This window comes from Podospora pseudoanserina, chromosome 6, assembly GCF_035222485.1.
Source record: "Podospora pseudoanserina strain CBS 124.78 chromosome 6, whole genome shotgun sequence".
NCBI classification, from domain to species: domain Eukaryota; kingdom Fungi; phylum Ascomycota; class Sordariomycetes; order Sordariales; family Podosporaceae; genus Podospora; species Podospora pseudoanserina.
This window is the reverse complement of record NC_085925.1, coordinates 3,832,821-3,850,179: the sequence shown is the minus strand read 5'-3', so window position 1 is coordinate 3,850,179 and position 17,359 is coordinate 3,832,821. Positions and strand designations below refer to the sequence as shown.

General features: G+C 52.3%; 5 protein-coding genes across 5 annotated transcripts; 4 read left to right on the top strand and 1 right to left on the bottom strand.

Annotated features, from left to right (window-relative positions):
* Window positions 1-32: 32 nt before the first annotated feature.
* ICL2 (mitochondrial 2-methylisocitrate lyase) lies at window positions 33-1,859 on the bottom strand (the record flags this gene model as incomplete). Its single annotated transcript, XM_062949480.1, has 1 exon — window positions 33-1,859. One exon carries the CDS (start codon window positions 1,857-1,859, stop codon window positions 33-35), a length of 1,827 nt encoding a protein of 608 aa, XP_062798230.1.
* A 515-nt stretch (window positions 1,860-2,374) lies between these two features.
* Window positions 2,375-4,599, top strand: CIT3 (citrate synthase). Its single transcript, XM_062949479.1, has 2 exons — window positions 2,375-2,876; window positions 2,974-4,599. The coding sequence occupies exons 1-2, from the start codon at window positions 2,829-2,831 to the stop codon at window positions 4,354-4,356; spliced, it is 1,431 nt and encodes a 476-aa protein (XP_062798229.1). The 5' UTR covers window positions 2,375-2,828; the 3' UTR covers window positions 4,357-4,599.
* A 3,329-nt stretch (window positions 4,600-7,928) lies between these two features.
* Window positions 7,929-10,206, top strand: QC764_609990 (uncharacterized protein). Its single transcript, XM_062949478.1, has 4 exons — window positions 7,929-7,966; window positions 8,028-8,307; window positions 8,370-8,468; window positions 8,546-10,206. The coding sequence occupies exons 2-4, from the start codon at window positions 8,125-8,127 to the stop codon at window positions 8,912-8,914; spliced, it is 651 nt and encodes a 216-aa protein (XP_062798228.1). The 5' UTR covers window positions 7,929-7,966; window positions 8,028-8,124; the 3' UTR covers window positions 8,915-10,206.
* A 4,106-nt stretch (window positions 10,207-14,312) lies between these two features.
* Window positions 14,313-14,405, top strand: QC764_609980 (uncharacterized protein; the record flags this gene model as incomplete). The annotated part of the gene is made up of 1 exon (XM_062949477.1): window positions 14,313-14,405. The coding sequence occupies one exon, from the start codon at window positions 14,313-14,315 to the stop codon at window positions 14,403-14,405; it is 93 nt and encodes a 30-aa protein (XP_062798227.1).
* Window positions 14,406-15,397: 992 nt separating this feature from the next.
* Window positions 15,398-16,901, top strand: QC764_609970 (uncharacterized protein; the record flags this gene model as incomplete). The annotated part of the gene is made up of 3 exons (XM_062949476.1): window positions 15,398-16,321; window positions 16,381-16,692; window positions 16,743-16,901. Exons 1-3 carry the CDS (start codon window positions 15,884-15,886, stop codon window positions 16,899-16,901), a joined length of 909 nt encoding a protein of 302 aa, XP_062798226.1. The 5' UTR covers window positions 15,398-15,883.
* Window positions 16,902-17,359: the final 458 nt, after the last annotated feature.

The following is a 17,359-nucleotide window of genomic DNA, read 5'->3' as shown; positions in this document are numbered from 1 at the left end:
CTCTTCACCCCTTTTATTAACAGTCACATATCCTACTCAAACTGCCCCTCCGTATTCCCCTCACCCATACTCTTACTCCCTGAGCTGCCACTCTGAATATGACCCAACACAGCATCAACGTAGCTAGCACCGCTCCATTTTTGGTGTGTCAAAACATCAACACCCAACTCCTTCTCCCTTCTCTGAACAAGCTCCACATAAGCAGCCATGCCATGCTCCTTGAACTTCTTGGCCAGCTCATTGCTGATTGTCGCGGTGCTGTGCAGACCAGCCAAGCTGACAAGCTGAAGGACAAACCCCTCCTTGGCAATATCCCAGATGAAGCTTCTGAGCGTCTCGGGGGTAAACCCATGCGCCATCCAGTTGAACGACGGGCTGAGGTTATACACCAACCCCTTGCCAGGGTAGACCGACCTGACAGCCTGACCAAGATCCTTAGCCACCTGCACATTCGGGTCACCAGTCTCAACCCAAAGAAGGTCGGCATAGGGACCAAAAGCCAACGCACGCTTGGTAGCAGCGTTCATGCCGCTGCGGAAGTGGTAGAAGCCCTCACGGGTGCGGGGGACATCCCAGTCCCAGTACACAGGGGCATCAGGGGTAATCGACGAGGCAAGCTTGCGGCGCTCAGAAATGCCCATGTCCCTGTCTGCCTTAACGGCAGACTGGTACTCTGCAATTTTCTCCTGGGGCACACCATGCTTCTCAAAGTGGGCAACGGCAGCCTCGTCAAAGGTGACCAGCTTCGTCGACTTGACCCACTGGGCCTCAAAGGCGTCAATCTCTGAACCAGAGGCACCCTTTGCTTCCATCGAAGCCAGCGTTTCGGCAAGAGACCCAACAGAGGGGTCCGCAACACCGAGGATGAACTCGTGATCACGGACGTCAATAGATGACGAAATAAGCTTGCCGCTCTCCGAGTCGGTACGGGCGATCACCAAGTTTTCAGTTCCCATGACATCCCACTGGAACCGGGCAGCCTTGAGGCGGTTGATGTGCTCGCTCGTTGGGACGAGAACCTTGCCAGCCAAATGCCCGCACTTCTTACCGCCGTGCATCTGGTCCTCAAAGTGCACCGCCGCCGCGCCGTTCTCAGCAAAGAGCTTGGCCAGCTTCATGACGGCGGTCAAACCACCGTGACCGGTATCGCCATCGGCAATAATGGGGCGGAGGTAGTCGGTGTAAGGGGTCTTTGCGCGCTCCTCGGGGCTCATCTTGGAGCGCAGGAACCAGTGCTTGCGGTCGTGCATGCTTTGCGCCTTGAACAGGCGCTGGACCTGGTTGGGAACCGTGTTGTAAGGGTAGTCGCCAAAGTCAGGGGAAACCTCGTTGGTGGTCGTCAAGAGCGAGGAGCAGGCCCAGCCAGAGATGTAGAGGACCTCCTGATGCGGCGCTTGTTGTGTCATCTGGATAGGGTCGATGGCACCCAGTGTGTGGATGGGCTTGCCAGCAGCTTCGCGCTCGCGGACGAGGTTCCATAGCTTGCGCGCCATGACGGAGCTAGGGTAGTTTTGCTGGAGGGAGCCGCGCTTGCTCACGACATCGGCGGCTGTCCAGTCGCGCTTGATGCCCTCAAAACGGGAAGAAGCCCACCAGGCTTCAACCTCCTTGACTTGAGCTTCGAACAAGGCATCTTCGGCCGCTCCGGCCTTTTGCGCCTCGGGCAAGAGCTGGTAGGCCTCAAAAGCTGACGTCGTGGTCAGTGGTGGGTTTGCTGGTGGGAGAGAAGACATTCTGGTGACCGCAGTTGTAGATAGGGAGCGAACGGCGTGCGCCCTAGCTGATCCGGAAGACAAGGCGGAGGTTAGCCGTGCAGTCAGGATCCGCCGGGGGACGCGGGGGAGAATGGTGCGCAACATCGGAGGTGTGGTAAGCCAAGAAACAAATGTAGGCGTATTGAGTTTCTCCGGGTATCCAAAGCCAGGCCAGCTAAGACATACAAAAGGAAGATGTCGTGTTAAAAAGATATGGCTTGGACACACAGTCTGCTCTGCGATGCTGCCGATGTCGGGGTCGAGTACGGTCGAGCTAGCTGACCAGCTACGGGCCAACTGCTGAGTAAAGGTGGAAACGGATCGGCCGGCGTTATTTCTTGGTGGAATTCGGGAGCGATGGCGTGCCGGTGCTACCGGGTATGGCTATGGTTAAAGAGCAGGAGCTTCAGGTTGTCCGGGTCACGGTTCGGCGTCATGGAGGTTCAGGTCGACGGCGACATTTCAGTGGTGTGGAGCGTTGCCGAGGGATTTAGCGAGCTTCTGATTGGTCAATCACTCAACCGGCATTACCCTGCACCGTTTGTCCGGGGCTGCAACGCCCAGAGTGCGGGGCAGAGAGAGCGGCTTCCCTCGGTTGAAGCGCTGTGAATGTGACATGGCGGGGGTTTAGCGTTGGCGCCAGAATAGGAAGCTGGTGCACATGTAAAAGAAGCGGCGGACGTTGAACGTGTCCAAACCACTGGAAAAAGATTTTGAGGCTGTCTTGTAGAAGCTTGGAATTTGAGACGTTTTTTTTTTTGCGCTGCCATAGCATCTGTGATATCTCAACTGCACACCACCCCCACGGCCCCCATTACATCACCAAGAAATCCGGGGAAGCTCCAGCCTTCAAGGGTGTTCCAAAAGAAAGCGGCAAGGATACACCAAGTACCCCGCATTCACGGTTGAGCGCGCCCCGGCCACTTCCCTGCAAGGGCAAACCTCTCCACATCCCTCGGCTGGCGTGGGATAAAGGACCAGAGGAGTTCAGCTTCTCTCATATGAGGCTCTGAGGAACTCGGAATTAGGAGACATTTTCAGATCATCCATACTCGACTTTGGATACCATCAGACATGGCTTTGAACTTCAGAAAGGCTCCCCGCGCATTGGGCGCTCTGCGTGTAAGTCAAATGCTGCTCCACCATGAACTGCACAGCACGCAGCACGCAGCTGTTCGTCTCATCTCTCCAGACTTCATGTTTGCTGACATTTCTGCAGCCTCTTGCTGCCACTCCAGTTAGATATGCCCCAATTACACGACGGACATACTCTACCGCCGAACCCGACCTCAAGACAACGCTCAAGGAGGTGATCCCTGCCAAGCGCGAGCTGTTCAAGAAGGTCAAGGCCCACGGCTCCAAGGTCATTGGCGAGGTCAAGGTTGAGAACACAATTGGTGGTATGCGCGGCCTCAAGGCCATGGTATGGGAGGGTTCCGTGCTCGATGCCAACGAGGGTATTCGCTTCCACGGCCGCACCATCAAGGACTGCCAAAAGGAGCTTCCCAAGGGCAAGACCGGCACCGAGATGCTTCCGGAGGCCATGTTCTGGCTTTTGCTTACTGGCAAAGTGCCCTCTGTCAAGCAGACCCGCCAGTTCTCGCGCGAGCTCGCCGAGCAAGGCCAGCTCCCAGACTTTGTCACCAAGCTGCTTGACAGCTTCCCCAAGGACCTCCACCCAATGACCCAATTTGCCATTGCTGTTTCCGCCTTGAACTACACATCCAAGTTTGCCAAGGCGTACGAGGAGGGCCTCAACAAGGCCGATTACTGGGAGCCTACCTTTGACGACTGCATCTCTCTTCTCGCCAAATTGCCCACTATCGCGGCCAAGATCTACCAAAACTCCTACAAGGGTGGCGGTGCACTTCCCGCCGAGATCGACCTCGAGCAAGATTGGTCCTACAACTTCGCCGCCATGCTCGGCAAGGGCGGCAAGGAGAACGAGAACTTCCAAGACCTCCTCCGTCTCTACCTCGCCCTCCACGGTGACCACGAAGGCGGCAACGTCTCGGCCCATACCACCCACCTGGTTGGTAGCGCACTGAGCGACCCCTTCCTCAGCTACAGCGCTGGTCTCCAGGGTCTCGCCGGCCCCCTCCACGGCCTCGCCGCCCAGGAAGTCCTCCGCTGGATCATCCAGATGAAGGAGGCCATCCCCGATAACTACACCGAAAACGACATCCACGACTACCTCTGGTCCACCCTCAACAGCGGCCGTGTCGTGCCCGGTTACGGCCACGCCGTGCTCCGTAAGCCGGACCCACGCTTCGAGGCCCTGATGGACTACGCTGCTGCCCGCCCCGAGATCGCCGCCGACCCAGTCTTCCAGCTTGTGGAGAAGAACAGCCGTATTGCGCCTGAGGTGCTGAAGAAGCATGGAAAGACCAAGAACCCCTACCCCAATGTGGACTCCAGCTCTGGTGTGCTGTTTCACCACTACGGCTTCCACGAGACGCTGTACTATACCGCCACTTTTGGCGTCAGCAGAGGATTGGGCCCGTTGGCGCAGCTGATCTGGGATCGGGCGTTGGGTCTGCCCATTGAGAGGCCTAAGAGCATCAATTTGGAGGGGTTGTTGAAGCAAGTTGAGGGGCAGTAGATGGAGAACAGGTATGAGAATATGATGTGATGATGCAGAGGAGAACGGGATCTGTAATTTTTGTGAAAAGATATTAGTGCTTGTAGCATGCTTGTAGCGTTTGGCTTGTGACGGGGAGGGAAGTAAAGCGTTTGAGCAAGCATGGTGTTGTTGGGATTAGTGTACACTTTTTGTGTTTGTGTGTTATGAGAAGGAGTGTAGAACTTGCTTGGAGAATAGACTATTCCATGTTGTTAGTTTCAGTGTTGTGATGTGGTCTGGTGTGACGTCTTCATTCCGAGTCATGATGTTGGCCGCCTTCTACTTGGTGAGCGCCCGGAAGATTGGATCGGCTTGGATGGGGCAAACCATTTGAGGTTTGCTGTTTCTCGTTGAGAAAGCATTGTAGGCCTCGACTATTGGTGAGTGATGATGACTGTAGAAGATAGGTAGACAGAGCTCAGCACCATCCCGGCGTCAACCACCAAGGTCCGGGAGGCGGCCCATCACCAGAACAGACGCCCTCGATTTCCTTTCTCCCCTGGATAAACATTTACACGGACATCCCACCTGTGTCACTCACCTCTTCCACGTTCACCTCCAATGGCAGGCAAGCCGGACGGGACGGGGAAAGGCGTGGTCGATCATCCCCCCCACAGGGTAACATTCCCCTCCTTCTCTCTTACTATCCCGGGACCACCGCCGCATTGGTACTTTGTGTGAGATGCGGCCCGTGGTAGTTGGCGCGGTAGTGTTGGACCTCGGCGGTCGTGATGCCTATCTCCTCCGCTCCGGCCCAGCCACCAAAACAACCTGTCAACACAACAACGAGGACCCTTCATCAGACCATATTGTGAACTGCGCCTCCTCTCGCAACTCAGGCTGATACCTCGACGGTTCATTCGGTGGTTGCTGGCATCAGAAAATCTTCTCATATGTCTATTGTTTACTATACACAAAGCTACATCTCGATGCTACCCTGAGCTAAAGATAGCGGCATCTGGCACAGGAAAGTTGGGGTCGACATCTGGAATCCAGACAGAGATCAATATCTGTATTGCTTGATCAAGGCAGCAGTCGTAGCCAGTCATCTTCCGTTTCTTCTTTCGGTCAGAAAGGGAGCCGGTCAATTGCATCGGAAGTGTTGATGAGACGTCGTCCAGAGTCCAGTACCTGCACATCGGGGGTCAGACTGATGAGAACCTCGATATTACCTGCAGCATGTCCTGCACCATAGATATCCCCAGTTACGAGCAGAACCCAGGTTCCCTCGTGGTACCTGCACGAACCCTCATATACTCTGTTGCTATTCCTGTACTCGCTTGACAGTACAACAGGGAGATGGGAAGCAGCAAAGTGACCTTGATATAAAAGCCCAATCTACACGCTATTGCAAAGTGACAGTCAGCAATGTGGATACGATTTTATACTGGGGTCCTTTGAGCACACTCATAAAAGACAAGCTCGTGTGTCTTGCATGGTTGGCGGCCATGATCAGGTTGGGTTTTGCCCAAATAAAGTGTTCAAAAAACTGCTGGTGCACGGTAACCTCGCAGGGCCGAATGCAACCGACTCGTGCAAAGGGTGGTCTACATGTGGCCAGTAACCGTGGAACAGCCCAGGGGTTGCGTCAATCGGTTGGTATCCTTTCAGCCTGTCCAGCCTTGCACTGCATGGGAAGGCTTGGGGGCATCCCGGGTTCCTGGCAAGCCGCCGAACTGCGGGAATGTGGGTCGCTTTTTCTGGACCATCGCATTCAAGGTAGATTGTAGATAGGTAGCACAGAGTTATGCAGCCCCATGGTCTGTTACTGTCAGTCAACCCTTCACATTGACTCTGTATCATTCCTCTCGGGAGGAAATTGCCCGGAGGGTAAGTTGAGGATGGACCGACCCAAAGCCATCGCAGACAGAGCTCCTTGACCGGACCAAACTGCACGGTTCTATTTTCTCAACCCGTTTACTGTGAAAGTTCGACAAATGCCCTTTTGCCACCCGCTCGGGTTGCTCTTCCTGGACCACAAGCGAAGAAATAGCCGAGAACTGATATTTGACAAGTGAGGAACTTCTTGATTCGAGATGGGACGATGTTGGGAACGGGATCATGAGAATAACAGCGATTGTTAGTGCAGGCGTGTAGCTAAAGCAAGAAGTCTTCGCCTTGCTGGGCCAATCGTAAAAATTCGGAGCATCTGGTTCCTCATCTTGTGTGGCGGAACAAGGGGGTAGTTTGGTACCCCAGGGGCACTCCGGCAACGCTAGTGTTGGTCCATGGCACGGTTGAACGGCATTGGCGGGTCGAGCAAATACCCTATAGTAGTGGCTGGATTGAACAACCGTATTTGGTCTGTCCTTTTGATCGATGGTGAAATGCCTCCGGGCTGTGCTTCACCGACGGCGTGTGTGTGTGTTGGCAGCCATGATGGAGCTTCGCGGTGCATGGCCAGAGGACTCCGTCTGGCGGGCAATGTGGTGGTCAGCTGACCACCGACGCAACGTCAACGTCTCTCGAGTCGCTATCCCCGATAGCAGCGAGATGCAACCACCACGCCACGACCCAGGTCCGCGATGGCCCCGTCCGGGAACAAAGGGTGGGTCCCTCAATTAAGCTTAATCAATGACCCCTGAACATGCCACAAAAATAGCAATGGCGACAAGTGTCATGTCTGTTGGGTAGCATTGGCTTCTGGTGCAAGTTTCCAGCGGTGCGCCTCGTCGTGTTACAAGATCAGCGCTGCCAGCGGAGTGGGAGATCTCAACAGGTGTGGCTCTTGCCAGTATCCCGGGTCGCGGTTCTCGGGATTCGTCCATTGTTTTGTCTTCAGGTTGTCTTGCTGATCGGGGAGTGCAACAGAATTTGCTTGTTGCATCATGGCGGATCTGAGCTTCGTAGACTAGGGGTGACTTGGAGAACAACATGTCTACAACATCAAGACAGCCATGATTCCCGGTTGTCGGTGGCCAGTTTCTCGAGTGCATGTCGCAATGTGACGCGGTCCTCACCGCATGTTAAGCCGATATTGCCAGCGACGGCCTGAATTGGACGTTCGCAGTGTCGAGTTTGTCGAAATCTGGAGAGCGGCTTCTATAAAAAGAATTATGGTTACTGGAATATCCACAATGACATCTAGAGTAGATAGAAGCGTCAGCAAATCGAGTAACGCGACCGCATCGGACTGGGTCTTCGTGCGGCTCTGGTAAGGGTCATGTACCTTGGTGAAGCGAGCCATAAGAGCTCGACGTCCCGTCTTAATTTGTAGTTCATTTATCCTCACTTCATCCGTAAATTTGGCTGCTGCGACTGTGGTGCTGGAGGCGTGCGAGAACCTCGGAAACGAAGACCCACCCTGGCCTCGAACGCCATCGACAGACAATGTTTACATCCGGATGCAAACTACCCCAAGTTCCAAACGGGGAGAAGGACTCGGAGAACCGCGAAGAAGCTGGGGTCTGGGAGACGGCTGCACAATCTGGGGACCAAATTAACAACACCAAACCGACGATGTCAAGCGGGTCTCGCTCGAACGAGAAACGTCTTTCCCGTCCGCGGCCGGGAATATGGAGTTTGTTCCTCGGATAATGTGAAGTCATCACGAGAAAGAGGGACGTTCGAGCCCGAGAGACGAGTATAAGTATCGAGCCCTTCCTCGACGATATCGACCTCTTCTCCTCATCAACTCATCAGCCTTCAAGCCTTCAGCATCCTCCAGCCTTCAGATCTTCCGATCACCGCCCGCACCATCTTTATCTTTGGTTTCCAACCAGCTTTTTCAGCAACCCAATTATCAAAATGAAGGCCGTCGCTTTCCTCCTCCCCGCTCTCGCTGCTGCCAGCCCCGTTGCTCAGGTCGTCGGAAACGACGGCTGGGCCAACGCCCCCGACCCGAAGCAGATCCAGATCGACAAGGCCAGCTTCTCTGGAAACGGCTGCCCCCAGGGCTCCGTTTCCACCTCCATCTCTCCCGATAAGACTGTAAGCTAGAAGCAAGGCGGCAAGACAGAAAAGCAGGACAGCAGATGCTAACCCATCAACAGGTTGTCACCTTCGGTTTCGACCGCTTCCAGACCTACATCGGCCCCGGCTATGACCCCACTGCTAAGACCAAGAACTGCCAGCTCCATCTCTCCCTAAAGGTAGAGCCTGTGCATGCCCCCATTCCTGTGAATGTCAATGAGACAAAGGCCAAGGCTAACACGCACTCCCTACACAGTACCCCAGCGGCTTCCAGTTCGCCGTTGTCGAGTCTACCTACCACGGCTACGCTCAGCTCGAGAAGGGCGTCACCGGCACCTTTTACAGCACCTACTACTTCAGCCAGGACGCCAGCGCCACCACCACCACCCAGACCTCCATCACAGGCGGCGGCATCTGGGAGTCTGGCCAGGTCTACACCAAGGCCGACCGCATCCCCACCGCCAGCTACATCTACTCGCCCTGCGGCGCCAGCGGCATCCTCAACGTCAACAACCGCATCGCCCTCACCAGCAGCAACCGCACTGCCATCGGCGAGATCACCAACGACGACGCCACCGTTGCCTTCACCCAGCAGGTCAACATCGCCTGGCGCACCTGCAAATAGATGGCTTTTCCATCTACCACAGCATTGGGCCCAGGGGTTTAGGCTGGCTTGGTCTTCTTTTTTCTTCCTCCGAACACGGAAAAGGACTTTGCGGAAATGGCGGGTGTGGAAGCCAAAAGGGATGCGGGCTCTGGGACCTTGGAAGGCGGCGGGGTGTGTGGCCGGCATGGTTGAGTGCCTGCCACGGATACCCTGACCAAGGAACTTGGCTCAGATCCGGAATTTCTTGTTTTCTCTTCTGTTGGCTTTTCTTGTGTGGTCTTTCTCTTTTCCTCTCTTGTCTAGCATGAGTCAATCAAGCCTTTCCGAAACAATTCCGGATGCCCCATCGTGATGCTGTGAATCTCTTTGCAAAAGGCTACCCATTGTTGCAGTGTGTGGCAAGTGACAGAGTGTCGGGTCCAGCCGGTGCATTTTTCCAAGCCGTATCCGAAAATAAGACTCTTCCCCCCGGGTGGTAGGCAATACCACTTCGGGGGCCACGAGCAAATGGGCGGTTCCACAGCCAACAGCTTGAGCTAGAGTGTTGAGCAAGTCGACTTGATCATCTGTAAGTTGCTTTCCCATCTGATTGAGTCGTCTAATACCATGGTAATTTATGCTGCTTGTTGGTTCTGGTGCTGGTGCTGGGTATCCTGTCGGACCCGGATTTGCTGTTCTCACGGTGGTCGTCGCATTCTGCCGGTGCGGCAAATGTCTCCGATCGGGACCAACAAACTAAAAATAGCCTCGGCCACAAGCGAAATGCCGTACAATAACCAAGGCTTCTGAGGATAGGTACCAGTTAAGGAACGTGGGAGGCAGAGACGAGGAGGCCATTATCCGGTATATTGCTGACTCTTGTCCCATCACAGGTCGTCGTATCGGGTGCCGCAGAAAAACTCGACTCGCTCAGGCGACCGGCCGAAGACTCCGTTCAAACTGCTCAACGAGGCACAACGCATTCCCCGTCGATACCGGGCCAACACGTCCCGAGATACATGGCGCGATGATGGCAGTCGAAGGGCCGCCACGTCGCAAGGGGTGGTGATTGCCTCGCTGGCTGGGCACAGCATCTGCCAGAGCTTGCGAGCTGTACCGGGGCGACTTGCCAGCTTCAACAAAAGTTCGGCTCTGTAGCGATGGCCGTATCAACCGAAGTTCGTCAGCGAAAAATGTCGCTGGTCAGCGATCGAGCGATTGAGCAGGAGGATGTGGAAGCGTGTCTTGGTCTGCTGATCTGCCATTGGCTGGAGGCATCATCAACACAGCATCCGGTTCGAGGATGGTTCAGTAAAGTGTTGGTTCGGAGCAACTGTGGCCGGGCAGTGGGCATCTGTCGGTAATAAGGTGAGCAAGCTGACGATGGGACGCGATCCAGAGACACGACGTTAGTAGCGGGGACCCAAGGTAATGCCAACAAAAAGAAACCCGTCATTACAGACAAGCCACAGACATCAAAGGAGGGGTCCAAGAGAACCTAGAGGGTAGGCGACGAGCAAGATCACGTCTTTCTTGTTCAAATAAAGTTACCTGCCATGCTTCAAACGGGGAAGGTGGTGCGCGCTACCGTCACTCGGCGCCTGGTCCATGCGTTCGACAACTGGGAAGCAACCTCAGAAGGCCAGCTCTGGAAGGTGTTGACATCTCACCACGGCATCAGGAAGGTGACTTGTGGAATACCAATATCGGCGAGTTTGTATCAAGCCTTGAGGATTGTTTGGTCAAAGCTTTCTGTTGTGCTTAATGCCATCTCGTCCGCCTCCGCCAACTGCGCCAAGAGAGGGGTTAGGGTTGTTGGTTCCTGACTTTCCATATGTCGATCACCTCCCACTGCGATCAGCAACCCCCACTTTGCAGTTGACAATTTCCCGATGGTAAGGCGAGCATGTGTAAATCGATCAAGATCCATCAGCAACGTCAACTTTGTGACTGACTGAAGAGCACCAACAACGACAAATTTCTTCGGCTTGCATATGACGTCACACTTACGAACGACAATCCACAAATAATATGATCGACAATCTGCCAAACTCGACTTGACACGCACCTGAGCATTCGAGCTTTTTCAGACCATGAGACGAAACGAGAGGGAAAAGGCACCAGGCTAACCATTGCAGCGACGGCAGCCACCACAGCTACACAATTTCAGACACGCCTTGTAAGGCGCTGGGAACCGAACGCCACACCATCCAACTCGATCGGTTTTTTTACGTCAATCCCATTACGGTCGAGGATGGAATGAATGGCCATTCTAAATTCGAGCCCAGCCAGTGGCTGATGATGCAATGCAAGGCCCCTCGTCCTGGATTAGCCCAATCTGGGAAACCAAGGAGGGGTCCCAGAGACACCAATGTGAGATGTGATCGATCATTTTGAGCTGGGGTGTGGAGACGGCGGTCAAGATGCATTTCCCATGACCATATCCGATTACCGCCGCTGATGCGTTCCTGCTAGGTATCGGGCTAATGCCATTCCACCGCCCACCTAACGGCTAGCTTCACCCAGACGAAACTGGTCTCTTGGAGACTTCGTTGCAGCTATCACTTGGCCCTGGTGTGGGAGAGTGTGTCACATTTGCTCACTGACAAGGAATTGGGCATCACCCAGCCCTGTTTTCATTTCAAAGCCTGTCAACTGCGCGCCACCCAAGACATGACGGGAGTGAGGGTGGCTCGGGAAAACAGGCTAGCGTGCTATCGAACAGGGATCTCACCGTCTTCGGCATGTAAGTCAACAATTGACCAAGGGGCCAGTTGAGCCTTTGAATTGCAGGTGGGTAATTGAGCCTTGGCAATTAAGCTTTTGGATCTGGGAATGGTGGTATCGCAGGTTGTTTGAACTTAGTGATGATGGGCTGGGTTGAGATACTGCTGCATGACTTGGCACGAAATGGGGATTGGTTTTGCCCAGAAAATGGCCTTTTTCAATGCAGACCTATGTTTGTACAATGCTCCAAGGTCACAAATGTTATTTTTCGTGACTTTTCAGAGCTTCAACCAAGGCGATAACAAGGGATAGAGAGCCACCTACGAAAGTGTCATACTAGGTCACTTTTTTATTACTTTCTATAAGAGTGTACCTAGCCTTGCATTGTTACTATCTTCGACGCTTGGGCTAATCTATTCTGTTAAGTGACGACACCTAGCTTTGGCCTAGCCTCAGCTAGCCTCGTAAGATACTAACTAATTTCCCAGCTTTCAAGCCTGGTTTTATTGGGAGTATTTATCCCGGTGCCTCTTTTGTTGAGTGGCTTTGGCAAGGACTAGACTAGCGTTTATCATCCTGAAGAGTTGTACCTAGGGCGTACAGTGGTATTTATTTGCCTTTGTCTCAAAACTTTTCAAGCTCTAATAAAAACCTAGCAAAGTACATCCAACTAGCTATATTTAGAAAAGGCTCTGCTATATGAATACTGTTAAAATACAGCTTTTGTTTGTGGATTTTACAGTGTATCTGAGCCCTGTATATTACAGGGCCTCAGAGGCAATACGATGGCTTGAATCAGCAGTATTTAGGGACTACGGTTGCCGGAGCGGAAGCTCGGCCTCCGGAAGCAATCCGAGGTCCCGGAAGGCCGAGCGCTAAGGCCGGTGCCCTGCAGTGGTCAAACGGTAGCGGCAACGTGGCCTGCAGTGGCCCCTAACCTTATATTTGAATAGCGCACTTAGCGGGCGTTCGGGCCCGGGAAACGCGCGTTCAGGCCCGGGAACGGAATCACCCTCGGGGAGCAAGTAAGAGGCCGATGGCCTATGAGACCTCTGCCTCACACCCTATCCACTGTGGTATTTTTCAGTCTATAAGGTTCAATCAATATACTGGTTCACCACACTCATCAGTGCCTCACAAGCCTATGTTACAGTGATTCTCTTCTATATATTACAGGGCGCCGCCTCTGTAATCCTCCTTCCTTCAGTGCCACGGCAACTGTCGAATGCTGCAGTCAAAGTCTTCTTCGCTCTCAGTGTACTGCGCCGATAGCTATTTGAAGCCTATATTTACAGGCCTCAATAGCACCTATTTCAACAAATACTATAAAGAGCTTTTAAATATAACTGAACCAAGAAATTACTCGGAAAAAAAGTTAAAAGTTTATGCGTTATATTTCTGGATATTATTTACAATAACTATGACGCTAGTAATAGTAGTGTAATTGTAATGGTAGTACTGGTAATAGTAATAATAATAGTAATAGTAGTATGAACATATATATATTAGGTATAAGATTAGGGTTATAATAGTAAATATGTATATATAAAGTTAGGATAATTATAAATACAATTATATATAAAGAGAGAGTTAAAATTATGCCTATTTATATATAAGTTGTAATACTATTGTACATATCCCTCTATTTTTTCTTCTATCTTATTTAGTTATCATATATATGAAAGTCTTAGTTTTGACTATATTTTACCTATAATTTTATATTCATATACTTTTGCGGCTGCAATGCAAGGTTTTAGCTGGGTTAACGATGCTAAAGTCACTTTTTGTGGGGTAAAAGAGGTCCTTGTCACAGTTAACCCAACGGCAGGTCGCACAGTGTGTGGGGCGCAGGACGTCCCCAGCCATCATTAGGAAGGTCAGGAGACAGCCAATTGGGGCCGGCCAGAAAGTGCTATGGCGCCAAGACACACGAGCACGCTGCAGGACGTAAGATGCTCGGGGTGATCGAAGGCATAGCACGACGAGCACTCTACGGGATGCAATGTGCTAGGAGTGTTCGGGGCCATATCAGGGTGAGCACTTCGGTGTCCCAAGGTCTATATATACGGAGGAACTGGCTGGTGTAGATAGACAGCTCCGAAGTATGCAATACAAGTCACAATCGTTGGTATTTAGACTATTGTGATTGAGATAAGCCATTGTTGTACACTGTTTAGCTGTACCGAACCAGGATTGTTCAGAAGTGCCTTCAACCAGTATCCCTTTCAGAGGTTCTGGATAGGGGTTCGTCACAGTTCTGAGACAGAGGCAAATGAATACCACCGTAAAGGCAGTTAGATCCGTGTTTGATAGCACGCTAGCCCGTTTTTCCGAGGCCACCTTCACGGGAGTGAGGGGATAAGACCCATCTTCGGACAATATTGTCTCTCTCGGTGGGTCTTCTCTTCCTATTTCGGGTATTTTCATGGGGGTAACTTTCCATGTCATCCATGCAACTCACCAGAATGAGAATGGTCAACTACAAAGAAGCGTTGGAACTGGGAATGATCATCTTGGTGAAATCCCAAGAGAGTATGGCCTTGGTGAAACACTGCTACACTGGTTTTGGTCGTGCTGGGGGGTGAAGCCCACTGTCCATCGCGTACAAGAACAAACTTCGAGTCCATCCCGAAGGGTGCTGTGACTCTATGCTTTCTCGGTTTAAACTCATGTCGCTCGCTCACCAACACGTTCCAACGCAAATCACACCATGTATGACTTTATTCAGCGAAGGCACTTTTGTGGCCACTTCCGCTTTATCGCTTCGAAATGGTGCCGCGATTACTCAGCCACCCACATCTGATCAATCCCAATATCTTATACTTTGAGAGGTACCCGAGCCATCCATTCCAACCTAACCTGTTGCAAGCCACCACATTCTCTAACCAACTCCCAACGATAGAGTGGATGCCTTGTGCAGGGACTGCAAGCTGAAGGAGGCGCCGCCCTACGATCGGGAAGGCATGATCAAACGAAAACAAAACGGCAACCTTTCCTCTCTTTAATCGGCGTTTGAGTGGGCATCTGGGGCTGGTGTGAGGCGCTTGCGACTTGAATATGCTATTTTGACATCAAGGCAACAAGAGTGTCGGGCTTGGTAGGGGAAAAGGGGGATCGGAACGGAAAATATCCGTCTATCATGCTGGGCACGGGAGAGGGCTACCAGGCCGAATTATCCTGTTCGGGTATGTTTTAAAGGGATAGAATGCTTTTGGTGAACCTATGAGGACTTGGGATGTTCAAAGGCAGAGACAAATACAAAGATCATGTAATTCAGTAGCTCTTCTCGGAGACTATCGCCAAAACTGACATACTCAAAGTTTCTGCCCCGGTTGTTGTCGTCCGGATCGGTGTGTAACCTGGGGTGCAGCTGCTACATCGCAGTGGTGTTTAAGTCAATATTTTGTCACGGGTCTTTGCACAGTCAGGCCCGGTGTGACGATCCGGCACGGATTCGGCATATTTTACAGTTTCTGGGATCCGGTTGCTCGAACCGTCCTGATAGGTGGCAGTCGAGCAGCGGAAGACCTGTTCGTCTTTGGGCACGGCCCGCGGTCGTCAGTCTTCAACCCGAGTCGGTCCCGCATGTACCAAAAAAACGGGACAATCTGCTACATCGAATCCTCGGATCGTGACCTTGGTTGAAGAAGCTGCCGCCGTCCCGAGGGCTTGTTTGTTCCTCCCGAAAATACTACCTAACTACTTTGACTGGCCGCGCCTGAAGTCAGTTGACCATTTGAATAAGATAGCCAGTAGTACTGGAGCATCAGGTATGTTCCCAACATTATAAACGCTGTACTGGGCGCTAATAATGCAATGCCGCCGCAAATAGTGTCGGATGTTGACCGCTTTCATGAAAGACTTTATATTCCGTTTTGATCCGTACGTTATGGATCGACGGTAATATTGGACAAAAAGAGATCACCTGGATGGCTAACCCGGCACACAATCTTTTGGCCGAGAGAGGCAGCTAGCCAAGGTGGTGTTGGGCCTTCCAGAATCAAACTTCCCCCTGACAGTTGCTTCCAGGCGTTCTACAGCAGCCTCGACCCAGTCATCTTGCAGATGCTTTTTTGGCTGGGACGGACGCGGAAAGAGTCAACTTTGATCCGAGGTTTGGGCATCTAACCCCCTAAGGATAAGTTGGCGAGTGATATATTAAGGGCATCACGGTGTCGGGTGTAATCCGGACTTTGTCGTGTTTGTGACACACGAGACTACTACACTGTACCTTTCAAGGTTATTTACGTAGCATGGGTTGAGAAAACCGCCGACAGAAATATGTCTGACTCCTCCTCCACTTTTCACCACCACCAGGCATCATGGCTTCCCTCCTTCTCTGAGCTCACTGAGAGCATAGCGCACTCCGCTGGTGACGGGGCCCCTCCCACACGCCACACCACCCTTCCACTCCTCGGCGGCCGGATCCCGTTCCGGTCACCACACTCCCCCGAAGCTCACGAATCTCCTCGTTACGCGAGTTCATATTACTCTTCCACTTTCACCGCCGGGCCCTGGTCACCCTTGAAATTGGACCCACTCGGCGCCAACCGCGACCCATCCCAGCATGCCGACTCACCGCGGAAACCATCGTCTGCCTCCATAGCACCCACTGCCGATTACAGCACCATTCATGTCAACACCAGCAGTGACCACGAGAGCACCGAGGGAATGGTGGAGATTCCTGCCAAGCTGAACTACCCCGAAGCACTTGAAGCAGTATGTTCTGTGTACCTAGGGTAAACAGCCCATGCATCTAGACTCACTAACCATCACAGATCGCCAACTCAGCTTTTGCCCTCTACGACTTTGCAAGACGCTGTACAGCCGACTGCCGCCCTGGCAATGATGACTCAACTCTGCTCGTCAAGCTCCCATCTAAGAGAGTGGTTAACATCATGGTAAACAACAGCGACGTAATCAAGAAAAGGATGGACGACATCAGGTTGGCGAGAAAGTGGGTGGAGGAGAGCACATCTGGCTCACACTCCAAGAGCCGTTTGTCCCATCGCAACTCAGAGGAGACAGTACAGAAACCTGGGAGGGGGAGGCGGAGGATAAGAGAAATTGGGATTGATGCTCATGGGAAGGTTAGCGAGGTAGAGAGATATAACTTGATGATGGCTGACAATAAGAACAGAAAACGATACCAGCACGAAATGCGGCGGGTAAATGCTATAACTGTGACTGTACTGAAAGTACTGAGTGGAGGAAGGGACCAGAAGGGCCGAGGACGTTGTGTAATAGGTGTGGATTGCAGTACTCCAAGAGGAATATGCCGATCAAGCAGCGGTCATGACATTGGCATGAGGCCGAGGTGGTCACAAAGGTTCATGGTGCGAGGCTGTACGAGGGTGGGAGACTCGGAGCATCTTTAGTCATTTGGTCAGGGGTTCGATTCAGGGGCTCAGGGGCTGTGTCTTTGCAGAGGCGATCTGCACTTTCCTTTGATCACTCACACATCCTGATGATCAGGTTCACAATTCTTTTCTTCATCGTCAACAACAACCAAATTTCATTGCGGTGGTAATGTCTAAGACTCCTCCCTTGGTGCAGCGTCGTTCAAGAGTTTTGGTGCCTCTTTTAATTTGGGATGATGTCACTGAATTCCTCAACTCGGGCGATTATTTCTCAGGCACGCAGCTTTCTCACCATCGATGTCTTCACCGACAGGAAAATTTTCAACGACAAATTCCCAAGCAGTTGGAATGATAGACATGTACTGGTTTATTTTGGATGATCTGAGTCAACCTCACA